Source organism: Marmota monax, unplaced genomic scaffold (assembly GCF_021218885.2).
Source record: "Marmota monax isolate L192 unplaced genomic scaffold, Marmota_monax_Labrador192_F-V1.1 WCK01_AAM20220418_F8-fsc00090, whole genome shotgun sequence".
In the NCBI taxonomy this organism is placed as follows: Eukaryota; Metazoa; Chordata; class Mammalia; order Rodentia; family Sciuridae; genus Marmota; species Marmota monax.
The window spans coordinates 7,879,820-7,904,294 of NW_026695219.1; the positions used below are offsets into that span (position 1 = coordinate 7,879,820).

The 24,475-nt window shown below is 35.7% G+C and overlaps 1 protein-coding gene across 2 annotated transcripts in view; it reads left to right on the forward strand.

Annotated features, from left to right (window-relative positions):
• The window catches only part of Cnst (consortin, connexin sorting protein), a 96,328-nt gene that overhangs the window by 40,934 nt on the left and 30,919 nt on the right, over positions 1 to 24,475 (forward strand). For both annotated transcript variants that reach the window (XM_046432533.2, XM_046432534.2), the window contains exons 3-4: positions 20,440 to 20,633; positions 23,132 to 23,162. In XM_046432533.2, coding sequence (XP_046288489.1) covers positions 20,440 to 20,633; positions 23,132 to 23,162 — 225 coding nt within the window. The remainder of the gene's footprint in view (positions 1 to 20,439; positions 20,634 to 23,131; positions 23,163 to 24,475) is intronic.

Sequence of the window (24,475 nt, forward strand, 5' to 3'; positions counted from 1 at the left end):
CCAGGCCCATCCTGGAAAGATCATCTAAGCTTATCCTCTCTCAGTGTGAATCCAGTCACTAAGTCCAGGTGACTGTATTTCCCTGTGATATTCCTGGTCTCTTTCGTCCTATCTACACTGCCATAGTTCAACATTACCTTTGACTAGAGTACTACAAAAGCTCCCTAAGTGTGTTTCCCATTTTGCTTCCATTATCTATGTCCAAACTAACAATGCAGGGCTGGGAATACAGTTCAGTTGGGAGAGTGCTTGCCGTGCATGCACAAGGCCCTGGGTTCAATCCCCAACACCACAAAATAAATAAACAAACAAACAAACAAATAAACAAAAATTAAAATAAATAAAAACTAACAATGCCAGGCTGAGACTGCGGCTCAGTGGTAGAATGCTTGCCTAGCATGTATGAGGCACTGGGTTCGATTCTCAGCACCACATATAAACAAACAAATAAATAAAGTTCCATCAATAACTAGTAAAAATTTAAAAAAAATACTAACAATGCAAAGAGTTTATGTATAGAACTCTAGATATTTACTCTCTCTTACTGTCCATTTTGCTGTAAATTCTCAGATCCTAGCTAAAGTTTCAATATTTTGCAAATGAGTACTTATCTCATAATAGCTTCTCAAATGTGACATGACATGTAAGACATGATATTCAATTTTTTTAACTTTATTTAATTAATTAATTTATTTATTTATGCATGCTGCTGAGGATCGAACCCAGGGTCTCACACATGCTAGGTGAACGGTCTACCACTGAGCCACAACACCAGCCCACTCAATTTTTTTTTTTTTTTTTTTTTTGATGGTGCTGGGGATTGAACCCAGGGCCTTGTGCATACGTGGCAAGCACTCTACCAATTGAGCTAAGTCCCCAGCCCATGATATTCCATTTTAAACTAGAAAAAAAATTTTTGTATGTAGATGTTCTTATAATACTTTTATGGAAATATAAGTTAATTTACTGTTATGCTCCCTTAGTTTGATTTGTACTAATTTTGTATTCCAAGGCTAGTACTGGAAAAATATATATAGGACAAACTTCAGGTTTTCTGAGACAGTATCCATATAGGCCAGCTAAAATCTTGAACTTATCCCCAGAGAAGTCCAGTTGTCATTATACTATGGGCTTTTTTTTTTCTTTTTCTCCCCGGCCCCCTCCTTTAAGAGATGTAGTCAACTAACCAGGTATTCAAGCTGTGTTACATGCAGTTTTCACTATAGATAAAATTGGTAAAGCTTTAGGTGAGATATTATATTACAAACTAATGGAAATTAGCCTATGAATTTTTAACAGCTTTATTCAGGTATAATTCACATGCATACATTTACTCATTTAAAGTGTACATTTTTTATGATTTCTAGTATATTTACAGAGCTGTACAATTATCCACCATGGTCAACTTTAGTATTTTTCTTCACTACAATAAAGAAACCCTGTACCCATTAGCAGTTGTTTCTCATTTTCTTTGAGCCAATCCAGCCCTACAAAATTGCTAATCTACTATTTTTTATAGATTTGCCTACTCTGGAATTTTATATCAATGGAATTACATAATAGATGGTCCTTTGTGACTAGCTTCATTAAACATATGCTTTTTATGATTTACCCATGTTTCAACATGTATCGGTTCTTTTTAATGACCAAATAATGTTCCATTGCATGGATATACCATATGCATGGTGTATAAATGTATCATTTATACATTCATCAGTTGATATGGGTGTATAGTTGCTTCTGTTTTTTAACTATTATAAGCAATGCTTCTATGAATATTTGTGTACAAGTTTTTGTGTAGACAGATGTTTTCATTTTTCTTGGTTATGTATAGAATGACTAGATAATACGGTAACTTTATGTTTGACATTTGGAGGATCTTAAATTCAATATTTCTCTTCCTCTTCCCCTCCCCCCCCCCCTGTTCTGGGAATTAAACCCAGGGCCTCACACATGCTAGGCAAGTACTACATTCTCAGCCCATTCTCATTTCTCTTTTATTATTGGGGATCAAACCCAGGGGTGCTTTTCTACTGAGTTAATCTTCATCCCTTTTTATTTTTTTTTATTTTAAACATTCTCACTAAGTTGCTGAAGCTGGCTGAGCTCCTGAGTCAGTAGGATTACAGATGTGTACTGCTTCACCTGGCCCAAACTGTTTTTAAACCAGTTATACAAATTTATTTTCCTAACAGCAAGTGTATGATTTATAATTCCTTCGTATTTTTATCAACATTTGTGGATACCTGATTCTTAGATTATAGCTATAGTTCTTTTTTTTAATATTTATTTTTTAGTTGTAGTTGGACACAATGCCTTTATTTCACTTATTTATTTTTATGTGGTGCTGAGGATCAAACCCAGGGCCTCGCATGTGCAAGGCGAGCGCTCTACTGCTGAGCTACAACCCCAGCTCTATAGTTCTTTTTTACTGAGATGTAATCTACATACCATAAAATTGAATCCAGGAATACTTTAATCCCCATCCCTTTTTATATTTTAGTTTGAGACAGGGTCTCGCTAAGTTGCTTAGAGTCTTGCTGAATTGGTAAGACTGGCTTTGAAATTGTGATCCCCCTGCCTCAGCCTCTTGAATCACTGGGATTATAGGTATGCATCACCACAGCTAAATTTCACCTTTTAAAGTGTACAATTGGAAAAAAACAAGCAAATAAAAAATGTGCAATTTGGTGGTTTTAATGTAGTCACAAGCTTCTACAGCTATTACCGTTATCTAATCCAGAACATTTTATCCCCTCTTAAAGAAACCATGTGCTGGGGAGTGATATTGGCCAAATTATATTGTTATATTCTGTGCATGTACTAATATGTAACAACAAATCCCACCATTATGTACAACTATAATGCACCAATTAAAAAATTGTAGGGGGTGGGGGAAGAAACCGTGTGTTCATTAGCAATCATCCCTCATTCCTCCCTCTACTTTGCCCCTGGCTACCAATAGCCCATAAATTTTGAATGGTTGTAAGAGTCAAGTTCAGATTAAGTTTCTGATGGTTGCCATAACAACATTAGTTATTTACTTAGCTCTAGTCACCATAGTATCTAAGCATTTAACAAAACAGTTCAGTAAATGGCAGGAAGCCACAGAAAGACAGCACATGAAGAGTGAGAAAGGAAGACCCTTTCAGATTGACTTGCCACAGTTTGGTGCCCTGTCTTGTTCCACTAGAGTTTTTCATAATTTGACATGGAGGGCATAAAGCTACTGGAAGACAAACCTCAGAAATGGATCTGTGGCCTAAAGTCAAACTTATGAGTTAGAAGAGCCAAGACTTGTTTGAATCTTGGCTCTGCCTTTTCCTACCTATGTAATCTTAAAAAAAGGAACTCATTTTCTTCCTTATTTGTAAGAAGGGATGATTCTACATATCTTGCAGGATTATTCATGAAATGTCAATCCTGTATATAAAAGAATTTATAAAAGACCCAGCAAAACACAACTACTTCTGAGTGGTACTTGTTTTCATTATGTGTGTCACAAAATGATTTTTAAGTGGCATTAAAAACCATCTTGTCTTTTTTCTTAGTACTGAAAGTATCTTCTTGGATCTTTCTAATATTCTTTTCAAGGTTTCCTGTCCCCATCCCTTTCCCCTAATGTGTACTCCTAAATATGTATTTCCTGCTCTATGGTAATATTGGGTATGATATGCCTGCTGGCATGGCATGTTAACTGATGTCTAAAATAATAATTGGTATGCCATAAATATGAAACCCCCAAGCATATTTGCATTTTACGTATCTGGTTTTGACCATAGTAGATCCTTTGTAACTGGCCTCCAAATTCAAATGCCTAGTGAAATCAGTCAGGTAACATCTAATACTGGCAGTAATGACCAGGATTGAGATCACTACAACTGGTGAAGATCATTGCAATTGGAGTGTACATAACCTACCTAAGTATATTCAAATTTTAAAAATGTAACCCCTAGATACGACCCTATAAGAGAACTAATGGGGCTATGTTTGGGGTTTGGGGATAGTGATGTATTATGTTCACTAGGTACGTAAATGGACAGTTTAACTTTCTTACAGACTATATTACTTCTAAAATTCTAAAGTCCTAATTTACCTTTTGGGCTTTTCCATGCATACAAACAATAAAAGGATTCCGGATTCATAAATAGTCAAATTATTTTAGAATCAGAAGATACATTAAGGCCAACTGGTCAAAACTCCTTTCAGGGAAAAAACACTCTGATATTAAAATGTGTTCATTTTCTATTGCTGCCATAACAAATTATCCCAATTTTAGTGGCTTAAAACAGCACATATTTATTATAGTTCTGAAGGTCAGGAACATGGCTGTCACTGGGCTAAAGTCAAGTTGATGGCAGAACTGCATTTCTTTCTGGAGGCTCCAGAGAAGAATCTGTTTCCTTGCCTTCTGCACCTTGCAGAGGCTGCCCACATTCCTCTACTCGTGGAGCCCTTCCTCCTCCAAGGCCAGCAATGGTTTGGAGAGCCCTTCTTACATCACATCACCATGGCTGACTGACAATTCTGCCTCCCTCTTCCATGTTTAAGGACCCTTGTGTTTATGTTGGGCCCACCCAGATAGTCCAGGATCATCTTTCTTTTCGAAGATCTGCTGATTTGCCATCTTAAATCCATCTGCTACTTTAATTTCCTTTTGCAATGCATTATAACATGTTTACAGGTTCTGAGGATTGGGGCACCATCATCTCTGGTAGCTGTTATTCTGCCTACTTCAAAACAATTTTAATTAATGTAGATTAGTGATGACTTTACCTAATAGTTCTTCACTTTATAAAAATTCTTCATTATATTTTTTGATTTGTAGAACCATACAGGGTTACTTAGTCAAAAGATATTTATTGAGCATGTATGTTGAGCACTATAAAACCAGTGATGAGCCTGTCTTTCAGTTTTAATTGCTAAAGTGAGGGAGCCAAGTAACTAACAAGTGCAGTCTAGCAAGATGAGTCTTAACTGGGATGAGCAAGCACTTGTGTATGGAAATACTGTGTCAAAGGAGAATTATGAAAGGGTTCTAGGAGGAATCGGTATCTAGGCTGAGATAAAACAAATAAATCCTAGTTAAGTAAAGAAAAAGGGATAAAGAGTGAAATCATTAGAGGTCACAGGCACACCATGGACTGAAGACAAGGAGAGAACATTCTATGTTTCGGCAATTGTTAACATTCACTTGGCTGGAGGAGAATAAAAGGAAAGGGAGACTCAAGGAGAAGTAGTAGAGGGTAGAGCTGTAGAGACACTGAGGAGATTAACAAGGTCTTGATCATATTATTTTTGTATTAAAATAACCAGTTTGGGCCTTACCAACAGGTTTGAACAAGATAATGACATGATATAAGTTGCATTTTTTAGAAAGATTGCTTAATCTGCCATGTGGAGAACAGATTGAAACAAATTAAGATCAGAACCAAGAAACCAGTTAAGGGTGTTTTCAAGGGAGACAGGAAATCTATACTGAGGGAGCAGCTGTGGGGCTGAAGAAAAGTAAGTAGACTCAAAGCTTTAGACATGGAATTGACAAGAGGATCACCAGGGCCACCTTAGAGCTTGCCCACCACAGTTGTCCAGGAGAATGTCAGCATCTCAGATTGTAGCAAGGGCCCTTTGAGAGGCAGTTCTGTACTCAAGTTTTGTTTTTATTTTTTGTTTTTTTGAGTGCCTTGGTCTGAGATTGCTGTTGGTATGTACAGACAGGCCAGGGAGGCAGTTTTCTACTCCTTGTGTAGTTATTTTTCCAATATTTCTGTCATGCTCTTAAAATTCAATATCTGCATAGAGATAAGGTTTAAAAATTACTGAATAATTACTGAAATACTATCAGTCCAGTCTTTCAAATTCTGTCCTGAAACCACCATTCTCCATCAAGTCCCAGGAATAAGATGTGCATTTTTTTAAGTATTATGATATTATATATGAAGAAAAATTAAGAAACTTACATCTCAGCCTGACACATTGATCCACATCTGTAATCCCAGCTACTTGGGAGACTGAGACAGAGGATTCCAAGTGCAAAACAAGTGAGTAAGTTAGTGAGACCCTGTATCAAAATAAATATAAAAAGGGCCAGGGATGTAGCTCAGTGATAGAGTGCTCATGTGAGGCCCTAGGTTCAATCCCCTTTTAAAAAAAGAAAGAAATTTACATCAGCACCTTCATTTAAGTATAGTTACTATAAACATAGATGAATAAATGGATGAATATCTACTTAAGGTAAAGGAATATTTTGTAGACCATACTTAAGAATACTTTCTTATTGATTTCATAGAACTCAACTTAATGAAAGCTTAAGGGAAACATACATTTAGATGGGATGTTTAGGGAATTTGGCTTTCTCTCAATTCTGTACTGTTAGAGGCAGACTTTTCAATGTCAATACTTTCCAAATAGTTTCCTTTTGCTGGATCATGATCCCTGCAAAGAATCAATGTCTTATCTTCATTTGTTTAAAAACATAACAAAACAACAAGATAAAAACCAAAACCCTTCTAAGCATCACTTATAAGGGTCAAAACTACAACTAATTAAAAGTTTCTTTTCTTTTATATATATATATATATATATATATATATATATATATATACACACACACATATATATATATACATACACACACACACTTATATATACATACACACACACACACACACACACACACACACATATATATATATATATATATATATATATATATATATATATATACTTTTTTAGTTACAGAGGGCACAAAATCTTTATTTTGTTTATTTTTATATGGTGCTGAGGATCGAACCCGGGTCTCACACATGTGAGGCGAGCGCTCTACCGCTGAGCGACAACCCCAGCCCTTAAAATTTTCTTTTCAAACAAAATTATTATATACACCTGATTCTCTAATTTGAAAAGACATATGAATGAGGATTTGAAAAATAAAGCCATACAAAAGCAGGTAGAGAAGGTTTATGCCTACAGTAGAATATTATTTGGTAGTAAAAATAATATAGGAAGGGCTAGTGTCATAGCTCAGTGGTAGAGTGCTTGCCTAGCATGTGCAAAGCACTGGATTTTATTCTCAGCACCGCATATAACAAAATAAAGGTTCATTGAGAACTAAAAAATAATAATATAGGAAGATATGCTATAACAGGGATGATGAACCTTGAAAACATTATGCTTAGTGAAAAAAGCCAGATGTATGCAATATCCAGAAGAGGAAAATTCATACAGACAAAAAGTAGATTATTGGTTGCATAAGGGCTAGGGAGGTTGGGGGCAATAAAGGATTGGAGGTAATAGCTAAAGAATGTAAGAGTTTCTTTAGGGAATAATGAAAACATTCTAAAATTGATTGTGGGGATGGTCGTATACAATGTATATACTAAAGTCACTGAAAATATATGCACTTTAAATGGATGAATTGTATATCATGTCACTTATATTTTAGTAAAACTTTTCTTAAAAGAAAAAAAGGATGTGATGGTAATTGGTCTGGTGATATAAAGAAACAGGGTCTCTAGAAAATTTAGATTACTGGTGTAATGAAATTTGATATCATGTAATTTTCTGCAAACTATATAATAAAATGTCATTAAATAATGTTTCCTGTGCTTTTTTTTTTAACTTATTGAAAATTCAGAATTAACTCCTAAGTTTTCTAAATCTTCCTTTCTCACATGGTTTCCTTAACAAAGAGAATCCCTGATATCAGTAGCTTTTATTTTTTAAAATATGGAATGCTTCACAGATTTGCCCATCATCTATAAGCAAGGACCATGCTACTGATCTTTTTGTATCATTACAACTTTTGGCATACAAGTTGCCAAAGCAAGGACTACCATTACATTTTTGGTGGACCAGTGGGTACTGGGAATTGAACCCAAGGTGCTCTACCACTGAGCTACATCCCCAGCCCTTTTTATTTTTAATTTTGAGACAGAGTCTCAATAAGTTGTTGAGGCTAGCCTGGAACTTGCCATCCTTCTGCCTCAACCTCCTGAGTCCCTAGGATTAAATGTTAAAAAGAGGGAATTCTTTAAGGAAAATTTCACAGCTTGGTTTCCTTTGACTATTAGACTCCCCTTCTTCTGCAAATAAATGCCAGTTTTAAATTTTGAATTTAAATATATGCCTTTATATTTGTTAGAGAAACAAAGTATGTGTATTTTCAGATGTAAGATTTCTTATAATTTCACATAAAATTCGAGAATTTTATTTATATATATATATATATATGTTTTTAATTTTTTTTTGTAGTTGTAGAAGGACAGAATGCCTTTATTTGCGTTTTTTAATTCTTTTTATGTGGTGCTAAGGATCAAACCCAGTGCCTCACACATGCAAGGCAACCGCTCTGACACTGAGCTACAGCCCTAGTCTCTATTTATATATTTTTTATCCTGGAGAACCAGGAAATATTTTATTTCATTTGAAACTTTGTGCTGGAGTTGTTAGTGGACCTAGATATGAAGTTTAAGAAATACATAACTAATTGCATGCTTGGGAAAATCCTGCATATTTTCCATTTTTAATAAAATGTGTTAAACTATAAATAGCATCAAAGAGGAAAATTAGGGAATCCAAAAGTTCGTGTTAATTGGCATGTGCTAATTGGCATGTGCTACATAATTTAGAGACTAAATCCCAGCAATATTTATGTGTACTAATTGTGCCTTGAATACAAAATGAAAATAGCCTGGAGCAAGCTTTAGAAAGTAGTGAGCAAATGGTAGAAAGGCTGTAACTGCCCTTGGAGTTATCTTTCTTTACATCCTTGGGGACAGGGAGACTGGTCTTAGACATTAGCCTGGGGAGCTGTCATCTACATGCATTTGTTAAATTCTCTGTTTAGTTTCCTGAAGTTCACTTTGTGAAATGCTTTTTCAAATCCACTGTGTATCCATAAAATTTCAATACTGAATTTAGGATAGAAGTGTGTCTCTCAGACCTAATGATGCTTTTTGTTCAAAAGGAGAAAATAAATAAGGTTTTTGGGTTCAAAATAGTCTGGATGGAGGCATAGGTGTATTTAAATACGTAGATAGGCTTAGAGCCAGTGGTTTCTGTGTACTTCATTAAAATTTCTAATGAGTAATTAGAGCTGTGTCCCTTTAAGAGTGTTGCCAAGCAAGCAAACTATAAAAAGGGCTCTCTCCTTCCACTCAAACGCCCTACCAAAGAGGAAAATTAGAATATTCTTTTGAAGGTTATATGTTGCTCTCCAGAGTCTGCTATGACAGCATTTAAAAAGTAGGTAACTTAGCTAATGAGAATTGTGGTCTCTCAGCCTCAGGGGAGTCCTGTTCCTCAAAACAAACCTGAAGTATTAATAGTAATTTCCAAGATGCTACCTCAAATAAAGCCCAGTGGCTGCTTTTGTTTTTTCATCCCGGTACTGACATTGAAACTATTGACTAAACACTCAATCAAGAGAACAGTGTGTCTACTTTGAGTGCTTACTAAATTGGAGGTGCACTTTTTATGTTATTCTTTCTTTATCCTTTACCATTAATTTACAAGGAGTTTGGTTGAGAGTCAATGGATTACCATGGGTCAATAGGGTGACTTGACTTCAGCCTCAACTCTGAACCACAGCACTGCCCTGCTCCCTTGGAAGGCAGAGGTTGTTGCCTGAGGGCATGGGAGGAGAATGTGCCACGTGGAGCAGTTGGTAATCATGCCATAATTACATAATACATCCCTTTGACCCCAGGTCAGGTCAGAAAGACGTTGACTCAGTTTTTAGATTTATCTAACTTGTAATTCTAGTGTCTCCTGTAGAGAAGGAAGGGACATTACCTCTTTGCCACTTTAGTGTGTTCAGACAAGGACTGGAGATATTTAAACAGTGAGCACTCTCCTCTGTTTTCATGGCATTAACTCTAGTACCTTAGAGCAAAGAAATGAGGGGGGAAAGGAGCAAGGCACAGAACCTAGCATAGCAACTACATAACCCATGGATTAAAGTTCACATTTCATCTGTCTTCTAAATTATGGCCAGGATAGGAATCAACATTAATAGATAAGGTGCTTTGAAGAATTCAGTTATGCAGTGATTCAAAAATTATAATGTAAAATTAGAACTGAAAGCATTTTTTACATTGAAACATAAGTTTTCTATTTTAGGCATTTCAGTGTATAATTCAGGGGCTTTAATGATATTCATAATGTTGTATAGCTTTCACCACTGTTACCGCAACAGAGTCTCTATACCCATTCATTTTTGTAGTTTGTCTCTATAGTTTAATAATTTCATTTTATTCATACTTTATTTATGTTTTTCTGATTTCCTTTGAGCATGTTTAAGGCAGTTTGTTTAAATTCATCAGTAAGTCCAAATGGTAAATCATCCTCAGGTATGTTTTCTGTTATTTTCTTTCTTTCATCAGATGGGCTATTCCATACTCTATCTTTGTATGCTTTGTATGCTTTTGTGATGTTTACTTATAGGAAACTGGACATTTGAATATTATGATGTGGTTGATTGCTGAAGTCTTTAAAGAGTGGCTTGTGCTCAGATATTCCTTTAACACATAGCCAGGCCATTTATACTCTGACTTAGCTTTCACTTCCTGCTTGCTCTGCATATACAGATCATCCAGTGGAGAAAACTCGGGGTCTTCTCAGATTTTTTTTTTTAAGTGTTCGTATTGTCCTGGACAAGTGTGGCTTTCTCACCTCCCCAGTACCTACAACATTTTTTTTTTTTTTGCTATTTAAGATTTTTTTTTAGTTACAATATCTTTATTTTATTTTTATGTGGTGCCGAGGATTGAACCCAGTACTGGGCCTCACGCACCCATGCTAGGTGAGAGTGCTCCACCTCTGAGACACAACCCCAGCTGTCATGTGTCCCGTCCCGTCCCCCCCCCCCCCAAGGGATTTCCTAAGGGAACTGTCTTCCTGGCTTTTCTTCCTGGCTTTAAATGTCTGTTTTGTCTAGACCATTTTTTAAAAAATAGTTTTTTAGTTGTTAATGGACTTTATTTTGTTTATTTATATGTGGTTCTGAGAATTGAACCCAGTGCCACACACATGCTAGGCAAGCACTCTACCATTGAGCCACAATTCCAGCCCTAGACCATTCCTGTGGTTTGCTGTTTTTTGTTTTTGTTTTTGTTTTTGTTTTTCAATTACCTGACAGTATTTTCCAGAACTACTTTTCTGTTCTATAGATGGGTACTTTTCTGTTCTATAGAGGCAAATGCTTTGTGAGAGTCCTTTGGGTAGCTCCAGATAAATTAGATTAGACAAACACAATGATTTGCAGCTGAGATCTACTCTCCCCCAAGAACCAAGCTTGAAGACTGTCGCACTGGGTAGGGGTAAGGCAAGGGCAAATAAAAACACTCAGAACTTTCCTACCGTTTTAACAAGTCTTTTTCTTGATTTATTGTTCACTTTGCTGTATATCTTGGTTTTTCCAGAGTTATGACAAAGTCAGTTCTGACAGTTGTGATGTTTTTTATACTTTTTTACAGACATGGGAGTTTGGAGTTGCCTATTGTACTATTTTACTTATGTCACTCAAGGACTTTAAATTTTAGGACTTCAATAGCAAGAACTATGCTCAGAAGCAGGGAATTAAATTAAAGGAATACCATGTTGTATTTTTGTACAATAGCATGTTTTAGATAAAAATACCATTGATTTAGAAACATCAGCCATTTAATCTTTGGGAAGTAGCAATATCTGTTTTAGAGGTGGGAAAAAAACTGCACAAATATTGACATCTCAATACAGTGATTGAAATAATTTTTAAATCATAGAGATTTAGGGAAACAGTTGGACAGTTCCTCAAAAATTTAACAGAATTATTATATAACCCAGCCCTTCCACTTCTATGTATATATCGAAAAGAATTGAAAGCAGGGACTTAAACAGATACTTGGACATCAAAATTCATAGCAGCATTATTCACAATAGCTGAAAGTAGAAACATTCCAGATTTTCATTGATGGATTAATGGATAAACAAAATGTGTGGTTTATATATATTCAATGTAATATTACATTGAAGACATTTTGCTTAGTGAAATAAACCAGACATGAGGACAAATAGTGTATAATTTCACTTAGTCAATTCTTAGAACAGGCAAATCCATAGAGAGAGAAAGTGGAACAAGTTTCCAGAGGCTGGAGCGGGGAGGGAAATGTCAGTTAGTGTTTAATGGGTGCAGATATTCTTTTGAGGATGATGAAAACATTCTGGAAATAGACATTGGTAATGATTGCATAGCATTGTGAATATATTTAATGCCACTGAATTATGAACTTCAGAATGGTAAAATGTTGAATTTTGTGTTATATATTTATTTAAAAAATCAACTTAGGAACATACAGAGCTTAATTTTATTATAGTTTGCTAAATTAAAAACATTTATCTTTTACTATGTGCCACCACTGTGATACATATTTTATAAGGATTATCTCATTCAGTCCTTTCTTATTAAGCAGTACTACAGTTAGCCCTAATTTATAGATGAGGAATCTGAAACACAAAGATGTTAAATAACTTGCCTGTTGTCATAATGCTAACAATTGACACTGAGGATAAGATCCCAGGCAATGACTTAAAACTCTGGGTCTGTTGTTACACCATACAGTCCCATTTCTGCTGAAATTTCAAGTGTGTTTAAAGGAATTCTCTTTTATATTTGACTTGCCACAATTTGCCACCTAATTGTTGCACATGCTTTTCCTTTGAGTGTGTAGGTAGCTGTTTCTGCAAAACAATTCCTGCCTGCCAGCCTCAACAAGACAAAACATGATCAGAGAAAAGGTGGATGGTTCACTCTTAAAGAAAGTGGTGGAGTTTGGTTTGTTTCAGTAATTATCTCTGATTGACAGTATAACTTTCTCTAAGATTCTTGATTTGATCTAGCTTTATTTCAGTAAAAAGGAACTTTATTTAACACAAGTCAACACATTTTAATAAAAGTAGTAAATGTAGTTTGTTTTCTGATATATTTCTGCCCAAAATTTGAAAGAAGAGAGATAGCTAAAATGTGAATAAATAGAAGAGCCTCTACTTTGTTATTAAAGATAATTTCTTAGCAGACTCCATATGATAATAAAGTAGTATCCCCACTTAACATGGGGAAATTAAGGTTTAAAGAGACTTACTTGCCCAAAGTCACAGAGCTAGAAAGCAGTAGGTTTTTTTGTTTGTTTTGTTGTTGTTTTTATTGCACTACTGGGGATTGAACCCAGAGCCTTAGGGTATGAAAGGCAAGAGCTCTGCCACTGAGCTACATCCCCAAACAACCTTTCTTAAATTTTATTTTGAGACAAGCTCTTACTAATTTGCCAGTCCAGCCTCAAACTCATGTTCCTCCTGCTTCAGCCTCCCAATTATCTGTGATTACAGGTGCCCTAGCCGAAAGCAGTAGATTAGGAATTCAAACCCAGGCATTCTGACTTGAGAGCCCATGCTCTCATTTTAATCTCTGATGAATTTAAATTACTTCATCTGTAATTTCTAATATTTGCTTCATAATGTTATGAGACTCAGATGATATGGTGTACGTCGTTTGTTGTACATGTACTTCATGATGCCTGGCAGCAGGTTTTTTCTCCAAAACATGCTGTGGGTCAAGCACTGTGTTACATCCTGAGGTCATAATGGTGACTCAGTCACTTGCTCTCTAAAAGCCTGATAGTCAAAGCAGAGGGCATGAACAAAGGCATATTTTCCCCCCTAAATCTACTTCTAGAATGGTGTGCTTATGCAGAGTTGTAGTGTACAGAATTCAAAATGTTTTAATTCCTTATATAACCCTGTTCCTGTCCCCAAACATCCCCATCAGCTTAGCTTATGTTGTCAGCATTCCCCATCATAAGTATAATTATTACCACTGTCTTAACCTAGGCCTGATGTCATCTATGTGATATCTTGCCTAAAATACCAGCTATGAGATTTTTGCCTTTCAGTCATCTGGTCACATCACTCTCCCTATCATGAAGAAAAATGGGGTGTCCTTTAGTTACAGAGAGCAAATCAGTGCTAAATTATTAAAAGGAGAAGGAACATCAGGGTATATTCTTAGTGTTTCAAGATAAAGGTCATTAAAGAATACTCTGATTCTTCCACAAAATGCCTCTTGACCACATCAGGGATGAATTCAGTTATGTATCAGAACTGATACAGAATTCAGATGGTATGACAAATTTAATAAAATATCTCAGTCAAGGTAATTCCTCCAATCTCTCTCCCAAGGTTTTTTACAAATTTTTTAAAAAATAAATAGAACCTTAATAGGTACATGTAAGCTGCATCCATTTTAGAGCTTGATGAAGTTGACAGGTATGAAACTAAATTTAATTAGGTCCTATAAATTTGTTTGTTATTATGTATAAATACTTATAAATAGCATCACCATATTTTTTAATTTTTTTATTGATTTTATTATTTTTTAAAATACACAACAACTGTGGAATGCATTACAATTCTTATTACACATACAGAGCACAATTTTTCGTATCCATATTTCTTAATGAATAATTTTAACTATAACTTGTGTGGTTTTCACAGGTGAAGATAAATGCAATATTTTTGTTTATGTCCAGCTATTGATTCATATGTGGCAACAGAAAGCTTCATTTATACTGGATGAGATTTTACATATAGCAGTTCATGTTTTGATTTGGTTTTCTTTCTTAATATATCTACAAGAAAAATCTTCTATTTATTTATTTAGGAATTGGGGACTGAATCCAAGGTTGCTTTATCACTGAATTACATCCCTACACCTTTTTATTTTTTGAGACAGAGCCTAGATAAATTCTAAGGTGGCCTCAAATTTAGGATTCTCCTGCCTTGGCATCCCAAGTTGAGAAAACCTTTTATATATTAGAAGAAATTTTAACACTTATTCATGAAATACAGTTATAGTTTGTTTTAAATTCATTTTTTTTGAGCAAAACTTTTGTAAGATTCAAGTTGCATCAAGAATAGAACATCAGGGGGACATGGGAGGAGTGGAGGAACTTTGGATAGGGCAAAGGGGGCGGGAGGGAGCAAGGGAGTATGAAAGATGGTGGAATGAGACAGACATCATTACCCTAGGTTCATGTATGATTACATGAATGGTGTGGCTCTACTTGATGTACAACCAGAAAAGTGAAAAATTCTGCTCCATTTGTGTACAATGAATTGAAGAGCTTTCTGTGGTCATGTATAACTGATTAGAACTAATCAAAAAAAGAACATCAAAATCATTTCAAAATTCACATGGAAAAATACTCAAACTTCCATGTTGCATTGTGAATGCTTTATTAATATTATTTTTAAATCTTTTAGTACATCATAAAAGTGCCAGTTCACTATATGTTAACCTGGGTAAGTGCTCAGGATTATACTGGTGTTTATTTTCTTTCTCATTGACCTTACTAAAAACAAGTTCCTGGAATATTATTCAGTGCTAAAAAGAAATGAGCTTTTGAAAAGACATGGAGGAAACTTTAATGCATATTACTAAGAAGCCAACCTGAAAAGACTGTATACTCTATGTTACTGTATAGAAAGAAAACAAAACAAGTTCAATCATGTTCAAACAATAGTATTGGTGGAAATAAACTAAGCATTTTAATAATCCAACATAGTTATATATAATAACACTATATATAGTGTTAATATTATAATTATATTATATTATATATTATATTATATTATATTATTATATTATATTATTATTATTATTATATTCTGTGACTTTAGGAGTATAAGCTTTATTAGTTTCATTTATCCTTGCCTCTGAATGTTTTTCTTCTAATTAAAAAAAAATGGACTATTTCAGAAGTGTTTCAACAATCCTGTGACCTTTTTCACTCAAGTGACAGTGAAGCCTCTTTTTAGGCTGAGGATTGGGAGCACACCTGCTTCTTGTACACACTGTCTCTTTTAATCCTTACAATAATCTTTAAGGCAGATGTTATTTTTCCCATGTTACAGAGAAAGAAATCAGGGGATCAAAGAGATTATGTAACTTGGTAACGGTGCATAAAATAAGCAGTGGAAGCTTGCTGCTCTGATTTTCATATCATTCTTTTTCTAAATCTTGAGCGAGCAATAGGTAGTTTTCTAATATGAATTCTTTACCATAAAACTAATAAGGCCATATTTTTCATAGTTTACAATTCCATGAAACTAGAATATGGCTAAATGTTTATTTTATGTTTACCTAAGGTAAAATGTGTCCTTGATGTTTAATAGCACTAATGGCAACTTATGCGATTATTTAAACCACAATAGAATTCTATTCCTCAAAGTTTGGCACAGCTAGAAATAAAAATCTACTCTTTAGTATGGAATGTTATGGAATTCTTCCCCTGCCCTCCTCCCGGTACTAGAACGCTGTACCACCAAGTTACATTCCCCGGTCCTTTTTATATTTTTTAAATTTTGAGACAGGGTCTCCATCCTTCCTCCCCAGTCTGCTGAGTTGCTGGGATGGGATTAATAGGCCTATACCACCACACCCAGTGTGGAACTCTTTTTGCAACAAAATTTGATTTATTTTCTTGCCTTAAAAATCGAATGTGCTACTTTTTATGCAGTTAACAATCTAGGCAAAATCCGGGCACCATGGTGCACACCTGATGCGCCTATAATCCCAGTGGTTTAGGAGGCTGAGGCAGGAGGTTCTCCAGTTCAAAGCCAGCTTTATCAACAGCAAGGTGCTAAGCAACTCAGTGAGACCCTGTCTCTAAATAAAATACAAAACAGGGCTGGAGAGGGCTGGGGTTGTAGCTCAGTGGTAGAGCACTTGCCTAATATGTGTAAGGCACTGGGTTCAATCCTCAGTACTAAATAAATAAATAAATAAAGGTGATGTATCCATCTATAATGAAAAATATTTTTAATAAAATAGGGCTAGGGATACAGCTTCGTGCTTGAGTGCCCAGTTCAATCCCCAGTTCCCAAAATATAAAATAACTTTTTAAAAAAACAATCTAGGCAAAAGAGGAAGAACAGTGGTGTGTGTGTGTGTGTGTGTGTGTGTGCGCGCGCCTATTTATTAGTAGGAGAACTTTAAGACATTTTGCGCAAGACTATTTATTAGTAGGAGAACTTCAAGACATTTTTATTAGGGGGGAAACCTTACCTTTTAGTTTTCTTAAATAATTACTCAATCTTGTTCATAAGGATAGTGTGTATTTCTTTATTTTCTAAGTTTTCCTTTTCTTTCCCCCTTGCTTTCCCTCTCCTCCCTGCATTATTTCTGTGTTAGATAGAGAACCTAGGGCTTCACATACTGTACAAGCTCTATATCCTAGCCCCTTATATTTCTTTTTTTCTTTTAAATATTTTTTTAGTTGTAGATGGACACAATACCTTTTATTTATTTATATGTGGTACTGAGGATCGAACCCAGTGCCGCACACATACCAGACAAGTGCGCTCCTGCTGAGCCACAACCCAGCCCCCTCCCTTATTTTCTTAATTACCAAAATCTCTATGGGTATTTTGAGTGTTTTAGACAGTCAGATCTAGGAACGACTTAAGAGATCAAGCGGCCAGTCCCTTTATTTTAGATAATGAAACTTTAGCTAGGAAGAGTGATATATCCACCAGGCTCAGTGGCTCTGGAGGCTGAGACAGGAGGATCGAAAGTTCAAAGCCAGCTTAAGCAACTTAGTGGGCCCCTAAGCAACTCACAAAACCCTCTGTTTAAATAAAATACAAAAAGGGCTGGGGATGTGGTTCAGTGGTTAAGCACCCCTGGGTTCAATCTCTGATATAAAAAAAAAAAGAAAAATGATCCAAGGTCACTTGGAAAAATAATGGCAGAACTCAAGTCCCTAAACCCTGCTCCAGTGCCCTGTGATTTATATTACATACTCTGTCCCAGCAAAAAACATTATCTCAAGGGGTAAGGTGGTGGTGTAGTTCATTTATCTCTGAAGCTCATGATCTTTAAGCCCTGGAAGATAATCCTTTTGTGGTATTAGTCTGGTGACTTTTGCTGACCTCTTGATCTATCTTGGGTCTAGATAAGGTCGTATTTTCCTTTCCCTCCCCACACTAGGCATCTTCTTTATAATCACCCATTTCAGCTTTCTGTTGCTCTTAGAATCCTGGACTCCTGTAGACTTTTGGGACTTATCTTGGTTGTATTTTATAATTAAAAGTCATCTTTCAATTCAAATGTCTTTGACTACCTATTTATTTATGTTAGTACACCCAAGGATGCTTTAACACTGAGCTGCATTCCCAGTCATTTGTGTTGTTTTGTTTTGTGACAGGGACTCGATAAGCTTCTGAGGGTCTTGCTAAGTTGCTGAGGTTGCTCTCAAATTTGCAGTCCTCCTGCATCAGCCTCCCCAGTCACTGAGTTTATAGAAGTGCATCACTATGCCAAGCTTACATACTTCTATATAATGATATATGGCTTGTTTATAACGTGTACATACCAGTAACATTGCTTATTGAAGTAATTCAGGAAACTTGACCATCATGAATCTGAGATAATCACAATTCAGAACCATTTTTCTGCCTCCTTTAGAAAAAGAAATCATCATTTCCTTTTTATTTACATTTGAGGGTCCTTTCATTTTTGATAATTGACTTAAGGGATTTAATTTAATTCCCTGTTAGTGAAAATGAGCCATTTTTTTACAAGTAAAATTTCAGCCATTTTTTTAAAAAAATATTTAGTTTTTAGTTGTAGTTGGACACAATATCTTTATTTTTATTTGGTGCTGAGAATCAAACCAGGGCCTCACACATGCTAGATGAGCACTCTACCACTGAGCCACAACCTCAGCCTCAGCATTTTTTTTTAACAAATAAGAAGCATAGAATAATATCTTGATAACCATATGGAGCAAATTTAATCAAAAGAACAGTGTATGAGAAGCTGGTTTTCTCACAGTCATTTTGAGGTTGAATGTCTTAAGCATAGTTGGGCATAGTGCCGTGGCTGGGAAGAGTGGAAGAAAACACCGTTCTCCTCGTTTCTTTGCAGTTATCTACAGAAAGCTTCTTTGTACCAGGAATTGAACTCACAGCACTTAACCACTGAGCCATGTCTCCAACCACTTTTATTTTTTCAGACAGGGTCTCATTAAGTTGCTGAGGCTGGCATTGAACTTGATATTCTCCTGTCTCAATCTCCCAAGTTACAGGTACAGGCATGTGCCACCATGTCAAGTACCACATTGATATTCTTTTGGTCCCACTACCATGTGGTTAGAAAATTGGAAAAATCAAAGAATCACTTATGTTTTTAAATACTGTCTCTACAAAATGGGAAGCCATCACTGGCCTTGTATATCTAAAGATCAACTGACAGAGTTTGTAGAATTCTCCAAAATATAAGTTATCACTATAGTGATAACTTGGAATTTTAGTGCTGAAAGACACTTGCCTTGAATGTAATTGGAATGGCATCACTTATAAATTAACCCCTGCAAACTACATGAGTTATGATCCAATAAAGACAAGATTTCACACCAATTACTATAATGCAGTCCCGTATAATATAATACCATTTACAGAATTCAGAAGGAAATTAACTCGTTTCAAACTCATGTTATGTGGAAGGATACAGAGCTTGTCGGGGTAGAACATGAATACGCATTGATGGGATCCGTAATTGCTTTGGAAAGCACAGAATATTTTACTAGGAAATTGAAGAATGGACCAGTCTGAGTTTATTTGGAAGGCAAATACTGGGTTTATTTGGAGGGCAGAAGCAGGCCAGCTGGCTTCTGGGCACTCTGTCAAGGGAGGGCAGCCTGGATGTGGTATATACAGGCCATATTACTGAAAAAGATCCTTTCTGATACAAACTAGCAGGAGATACACAGGCAGATGAACTTTTTAATTTGAACATGAATATTAGAACTGATACTGAGATTTTGGTCATGGGTGAAGTTATAATTGATTATTTTTAAAAATTTTTGCATATTTCAGGAGCTGTGGGTCAAGCATTTAGTGATTTTTTTTTTTCCCCAAAGGTTTATGTTGTTTAGCCCTTTTTTTTAATCCGGAAAAGTATGTTATTGGCTCTTGGCTCTGGCATCTGAATTCCCACTACTCTCCTGGACTCTGGACACAGTTCTGGAGTTTAAAAAGAAAATATTCAACATCTTTAGCCATGTCATAGGATAACTCATTTACCTTCCTGTTTAGTTCTGTTTTATTTTCTGCAAGCCTTGAGTCTAATGATAAATAATATAATTTGCCTTTGGGAGAATCAAGTTTGGAGTCAGGTTTTAACTTGCATGTTTTTCTTTGGCTTCCTTTTTTGGTAATACCCTTAATTATACTTCTGCAAAAATTGTTTACATTTATGCTAATAGTGGCAATAAGTGCCACAATCTTAATTTAATAAGGCCAATAACTTGTGGTTTCTGTTTTTTTTCCTATAGTCAGTTTTATTTGAGAGTTTTGTGATTAATAGGCATAATTATTTTAAAATGATCCACTTTTTTTCAGGAGATACTACACCTTTGATGGAAACAAAGATATTAAGTGCAGCCACACATCCTGTTGGTGATGAAGAGGCTACTGAAGTAAATGCTAATGACCAACCAGAAGCTCCAAATCTAGTTCTGCAATCTCTGTTTTCACTAATACGAGGCGAAGTTGAGCAGTTGGATTCAAGAGCACTTCCTCTTTGCCTTCATCAGGTACCACATTAAACCCTTCACTTTCAGCTTCACTTAAATTCTGATACCAATATTTGTAATCATCTAAAATCCAGTGTTCTGTAATTGCTTCTGACCCACCTAGGGCTGTTGAATCCAGATGAAGATGACCAGTGGCTGGATTAGTGGCTGGTGGATTGGCATATTACTGACTAGTGACCACACTTTGCTCTTGAATAATCTTATCATTTGGATAATGGTTAACACCTTTTATTCAGTGATTAAGCTGTATACAAATAGGAATCAGTGTGACAACAGCTTAGTAAACACTGATTAGATGCCAAAATTATGCTAGACACAGGGTGGGGGAGGGAAGATCATTATCAGGGAATGTCCTTAAGAGAGCTGTGGAAGCTGGGGTTGTGGCTCAGTAGTAGAGCGCTTGCCTATCATGTGCAAGGCATTGGGTTTGATCCTTGGCACCACACAAACATGGATAAATAAAGGTTTAAAAATGTTGTATCTGTCTTTAAAAAAAAAATTTTAAAGAGCTGTGGAGAATAGGAGAAAGTTACAAAGATACCTAAATGTAGAATTCTGTATTAAGTGTCGAAATAGACATATGGTCAAGGTTTAGCAGCACAAAATGGGTGATTAACTTTGTCCTGTAAGCACTAGGGAAAAGAAGGTGGTCCTTGGGCTGGGTTGTTCAGGATGATTAGGTGCTCACCAGATGACACAGTGAGCTGCTTCCAAAAGAGACATCAGCGTGTGGAAGACACAGCTGGGACAATGCTGGAGATTAAGGTGGGAAAAGAGACAGGTGAGACTTGATAGCTGGGGACCATAAGGCCTTAGTTTGAGAGGCTGGGCATTGTTGTTTAATAGATATGTTTTTTCTTAATTTTTTTTTAACTTGTAAATGGACATAATATCTTCATTTTGTTTACTTTATTTTTATGTGGTGCTGAGGATCGAACCCAGAGCCTCACACATGCGAGGCAAGTCCTCTACCATTGAACCACAACCCCAGCTCCAAGGGCTGGGCGTTTTTTTAATAATAAAAATTTCAGGACCAATTTTGTTTTTATAGTTTTTGTTTTTGTTTTGTGGTGTTAAGGATCAAACACAGGGCCTTGTGCATGATAGACAAGTGCTGTACCACTAAGCTACAGCCCTAGCTCCCTGAAATTCAGTTTGAACTTTAGAAACATAATTCTTCTGATGACTAGGAAGGTAAATTGGAAGATGGACAGCCTGGAAAATAGGCAGCCTTTCCACTCACTGTCCAGTGAGTGGAAATCCTTTTTACATAAAAGCCCATTCAGGAAAAATAAAACTGCATTTTTTTTTCCACTTAAAATAATTGATATGTGGGAATGGAAAAAGTTCTACTTTTTACATTTACTTATATATCATTTTAACTTATGTGAGACAAAATTAAATAGTAAAATCTTAAAAAAAAATAAACCCAAGGTAGGAAAATGTATATTTTTAGAAATTTCTATTTCCTCCTTTGTGAACTTGAGGCAGGCCTTTGAGAAAACATGTACTGCTGTTTGGCCCCTAAACCATTACTGACTTGTCTTTGTTGAGGAACTCCAGCACCAAGGCAGCCTTCTAATCTTTCAGCCTCTGTAGCGTTTGCTCAGTAGGTTGAGTTTGCAAAGGGTATTCACAGTTCATGTTGTTTTATCCTCCAAACAACCTGGAGCATTAAGTATGATTATCATCTATTCACAAAGGGGGAAAACAAGGCTCCATCACAAAGCATGTTTTTATAACACTGATGCTAGAATATGTTTACTCCATTTTAGTGCATCTGTTTTTGAAGCAACCTGGAAGAAATTTGAGTATAGGAAATATCCTAAATAATCTTATTGTGTCAAAGTATGATTTCTACAAGTGAATAATGGTATCTTAGGTTTGTAGGAGAGCATTCTTGTAGCTGGGATCATAGGTAATTGCCAACACACATGGCTCTGAACTCTTGACTAGCGTTCTGTACAATGTGCAGCACTGTGTACATAATTCCAAACACCATTATTCAATTGTGAGCACTTGGCCTGGCCTTTTGTTTAATATCAAAACAGAATCAAAAAGTTAGTGTCCATGAGGTCTTCAGCTGATAGTTGGTAAAATAAAAATGAAATGAATGGATGTAAAGGCCTCACATGATGTGGCATGTTTGCTTTTTAATTCACAATAAATAGAATGATCTTTTTATTCATGTTATGCCTTTTTAAGCTTCTGTAACGTTTTTCTCATGAAAGAAGATTGCTATGACTCTAAATACAATAGAATGTGTTTATGTAAAGACTGGAGAATGCCTGTGTTTGCTCAGCTTGAAATGTGTCAGACTTTAGAATTGTTTCCTGTGCCTACAAAGCTCTTCTGAACCAGTTAATTAAGAGTCTTCTTACTTTCATATTAGAAACATTTAGAGTTTCAAAATTTTTATTTCTTCCAAATTTGTCATTAAACCCAAATAGTAATTTAATTTCCTCTGGCTTTCTTTTTCATTTGCTTGTTTTTAACAGATAGCTGAGTCCTATTTCCAGGAAGAGGACTGTATCCTTTCTTAATTACTGGAAGAAACTCACCAAACCCTTATAGAAACTCACCAAACCCTTATTTTTAAAATGGGGGTCTACATAATAAAAAGTATAAATCATATGGTTTTAGTGGATTTTGACAATTTTAGTACCCACGTAACTACTTCAGAAAGCAAGGTTCTGAAAATATCTGTCACTCCAGAAAACTTTTAAAACCACCCAAAGTTGACCTTCCATGAATAAACCCTAGTTTTACCAAAATTAAATATTTATATTCAAGAAGGAGGAAAAGGACATTTTGCTGAAAATAAGATGTAAAAATCTTTTGGATTTTCTTTCTTTGAAATTAAACAGACATAAAAGTCAAGTGATATTTATATGATGGAGCATGTCAGATATATTACACATTATCTCATGACTATCTTATTACAGCTAGAGTCATGTGTTACTTGACAGTGGGGATATGTCCTGAGAAATGCATCATTAGGTGATTTTTGTCATTGCAAATGTCATACTAAGATGGCTACTGTGTTGTTAGGTCATTGTTGACCAAAACATTGTTATGTGGTACATGACTGTATATAGCTGCAAAGGAAAGAATAGTTCTTCACTAGTAATAAACAGAATGAAAATTGCTTTTCTTTTGAAGGGATGGCCTAGTGTACACTGTATAGACAGTTTACTTTTCTTTCTAACCTTATTGACTTTCACCTTTCTGACCAGATTGAGGATAATCAGTTATTGTCCTAAACCCTGTCAAATTAACTGAGGTACTTCAAACAATGACAGTTTGCTTCCTAAATATGTTGGAACTCTAGTGAAATGAAGAGGGAACTCACACGTGTGCATTCATTCCCTTTCCTTGCACCCCACCCCTTCTTCTTAAACAAAGAATGAATATCTGATATAGAGCAATATAGAGTAGTATCAGCAGCCCTGGGAAGCTCCTAGAAATGCAAGTTCATGGGCCTCAGAATTAGAGCTTCTGAGGGATCAGACCCATGAATCAATATTTTTTTAAAATATTTATTTTTTAGTTGTAGTTGGACACAATGCCTTTATTTTATTTATTTTATGTGGCGCTGAGGATCAAACCCAGGGCCTTGCCCTTGCTAGGCGAGCGCTCTACTGCTGAGCCACAACCACACCTCTTTTTTTTTTTTTCAGTTGTCAATGGACCTTTATTTTATTTATTTATATGTGGCGCTGAGACTCAAACCCAGTACCTCACACATGGCAGGCAAGCACTCTACCACTGAGCCACAACCTTAGCCCATGAATCAGTATTTTAACAAATTTTTCAGATAATTTTTATGTTCAAGAAAGTTT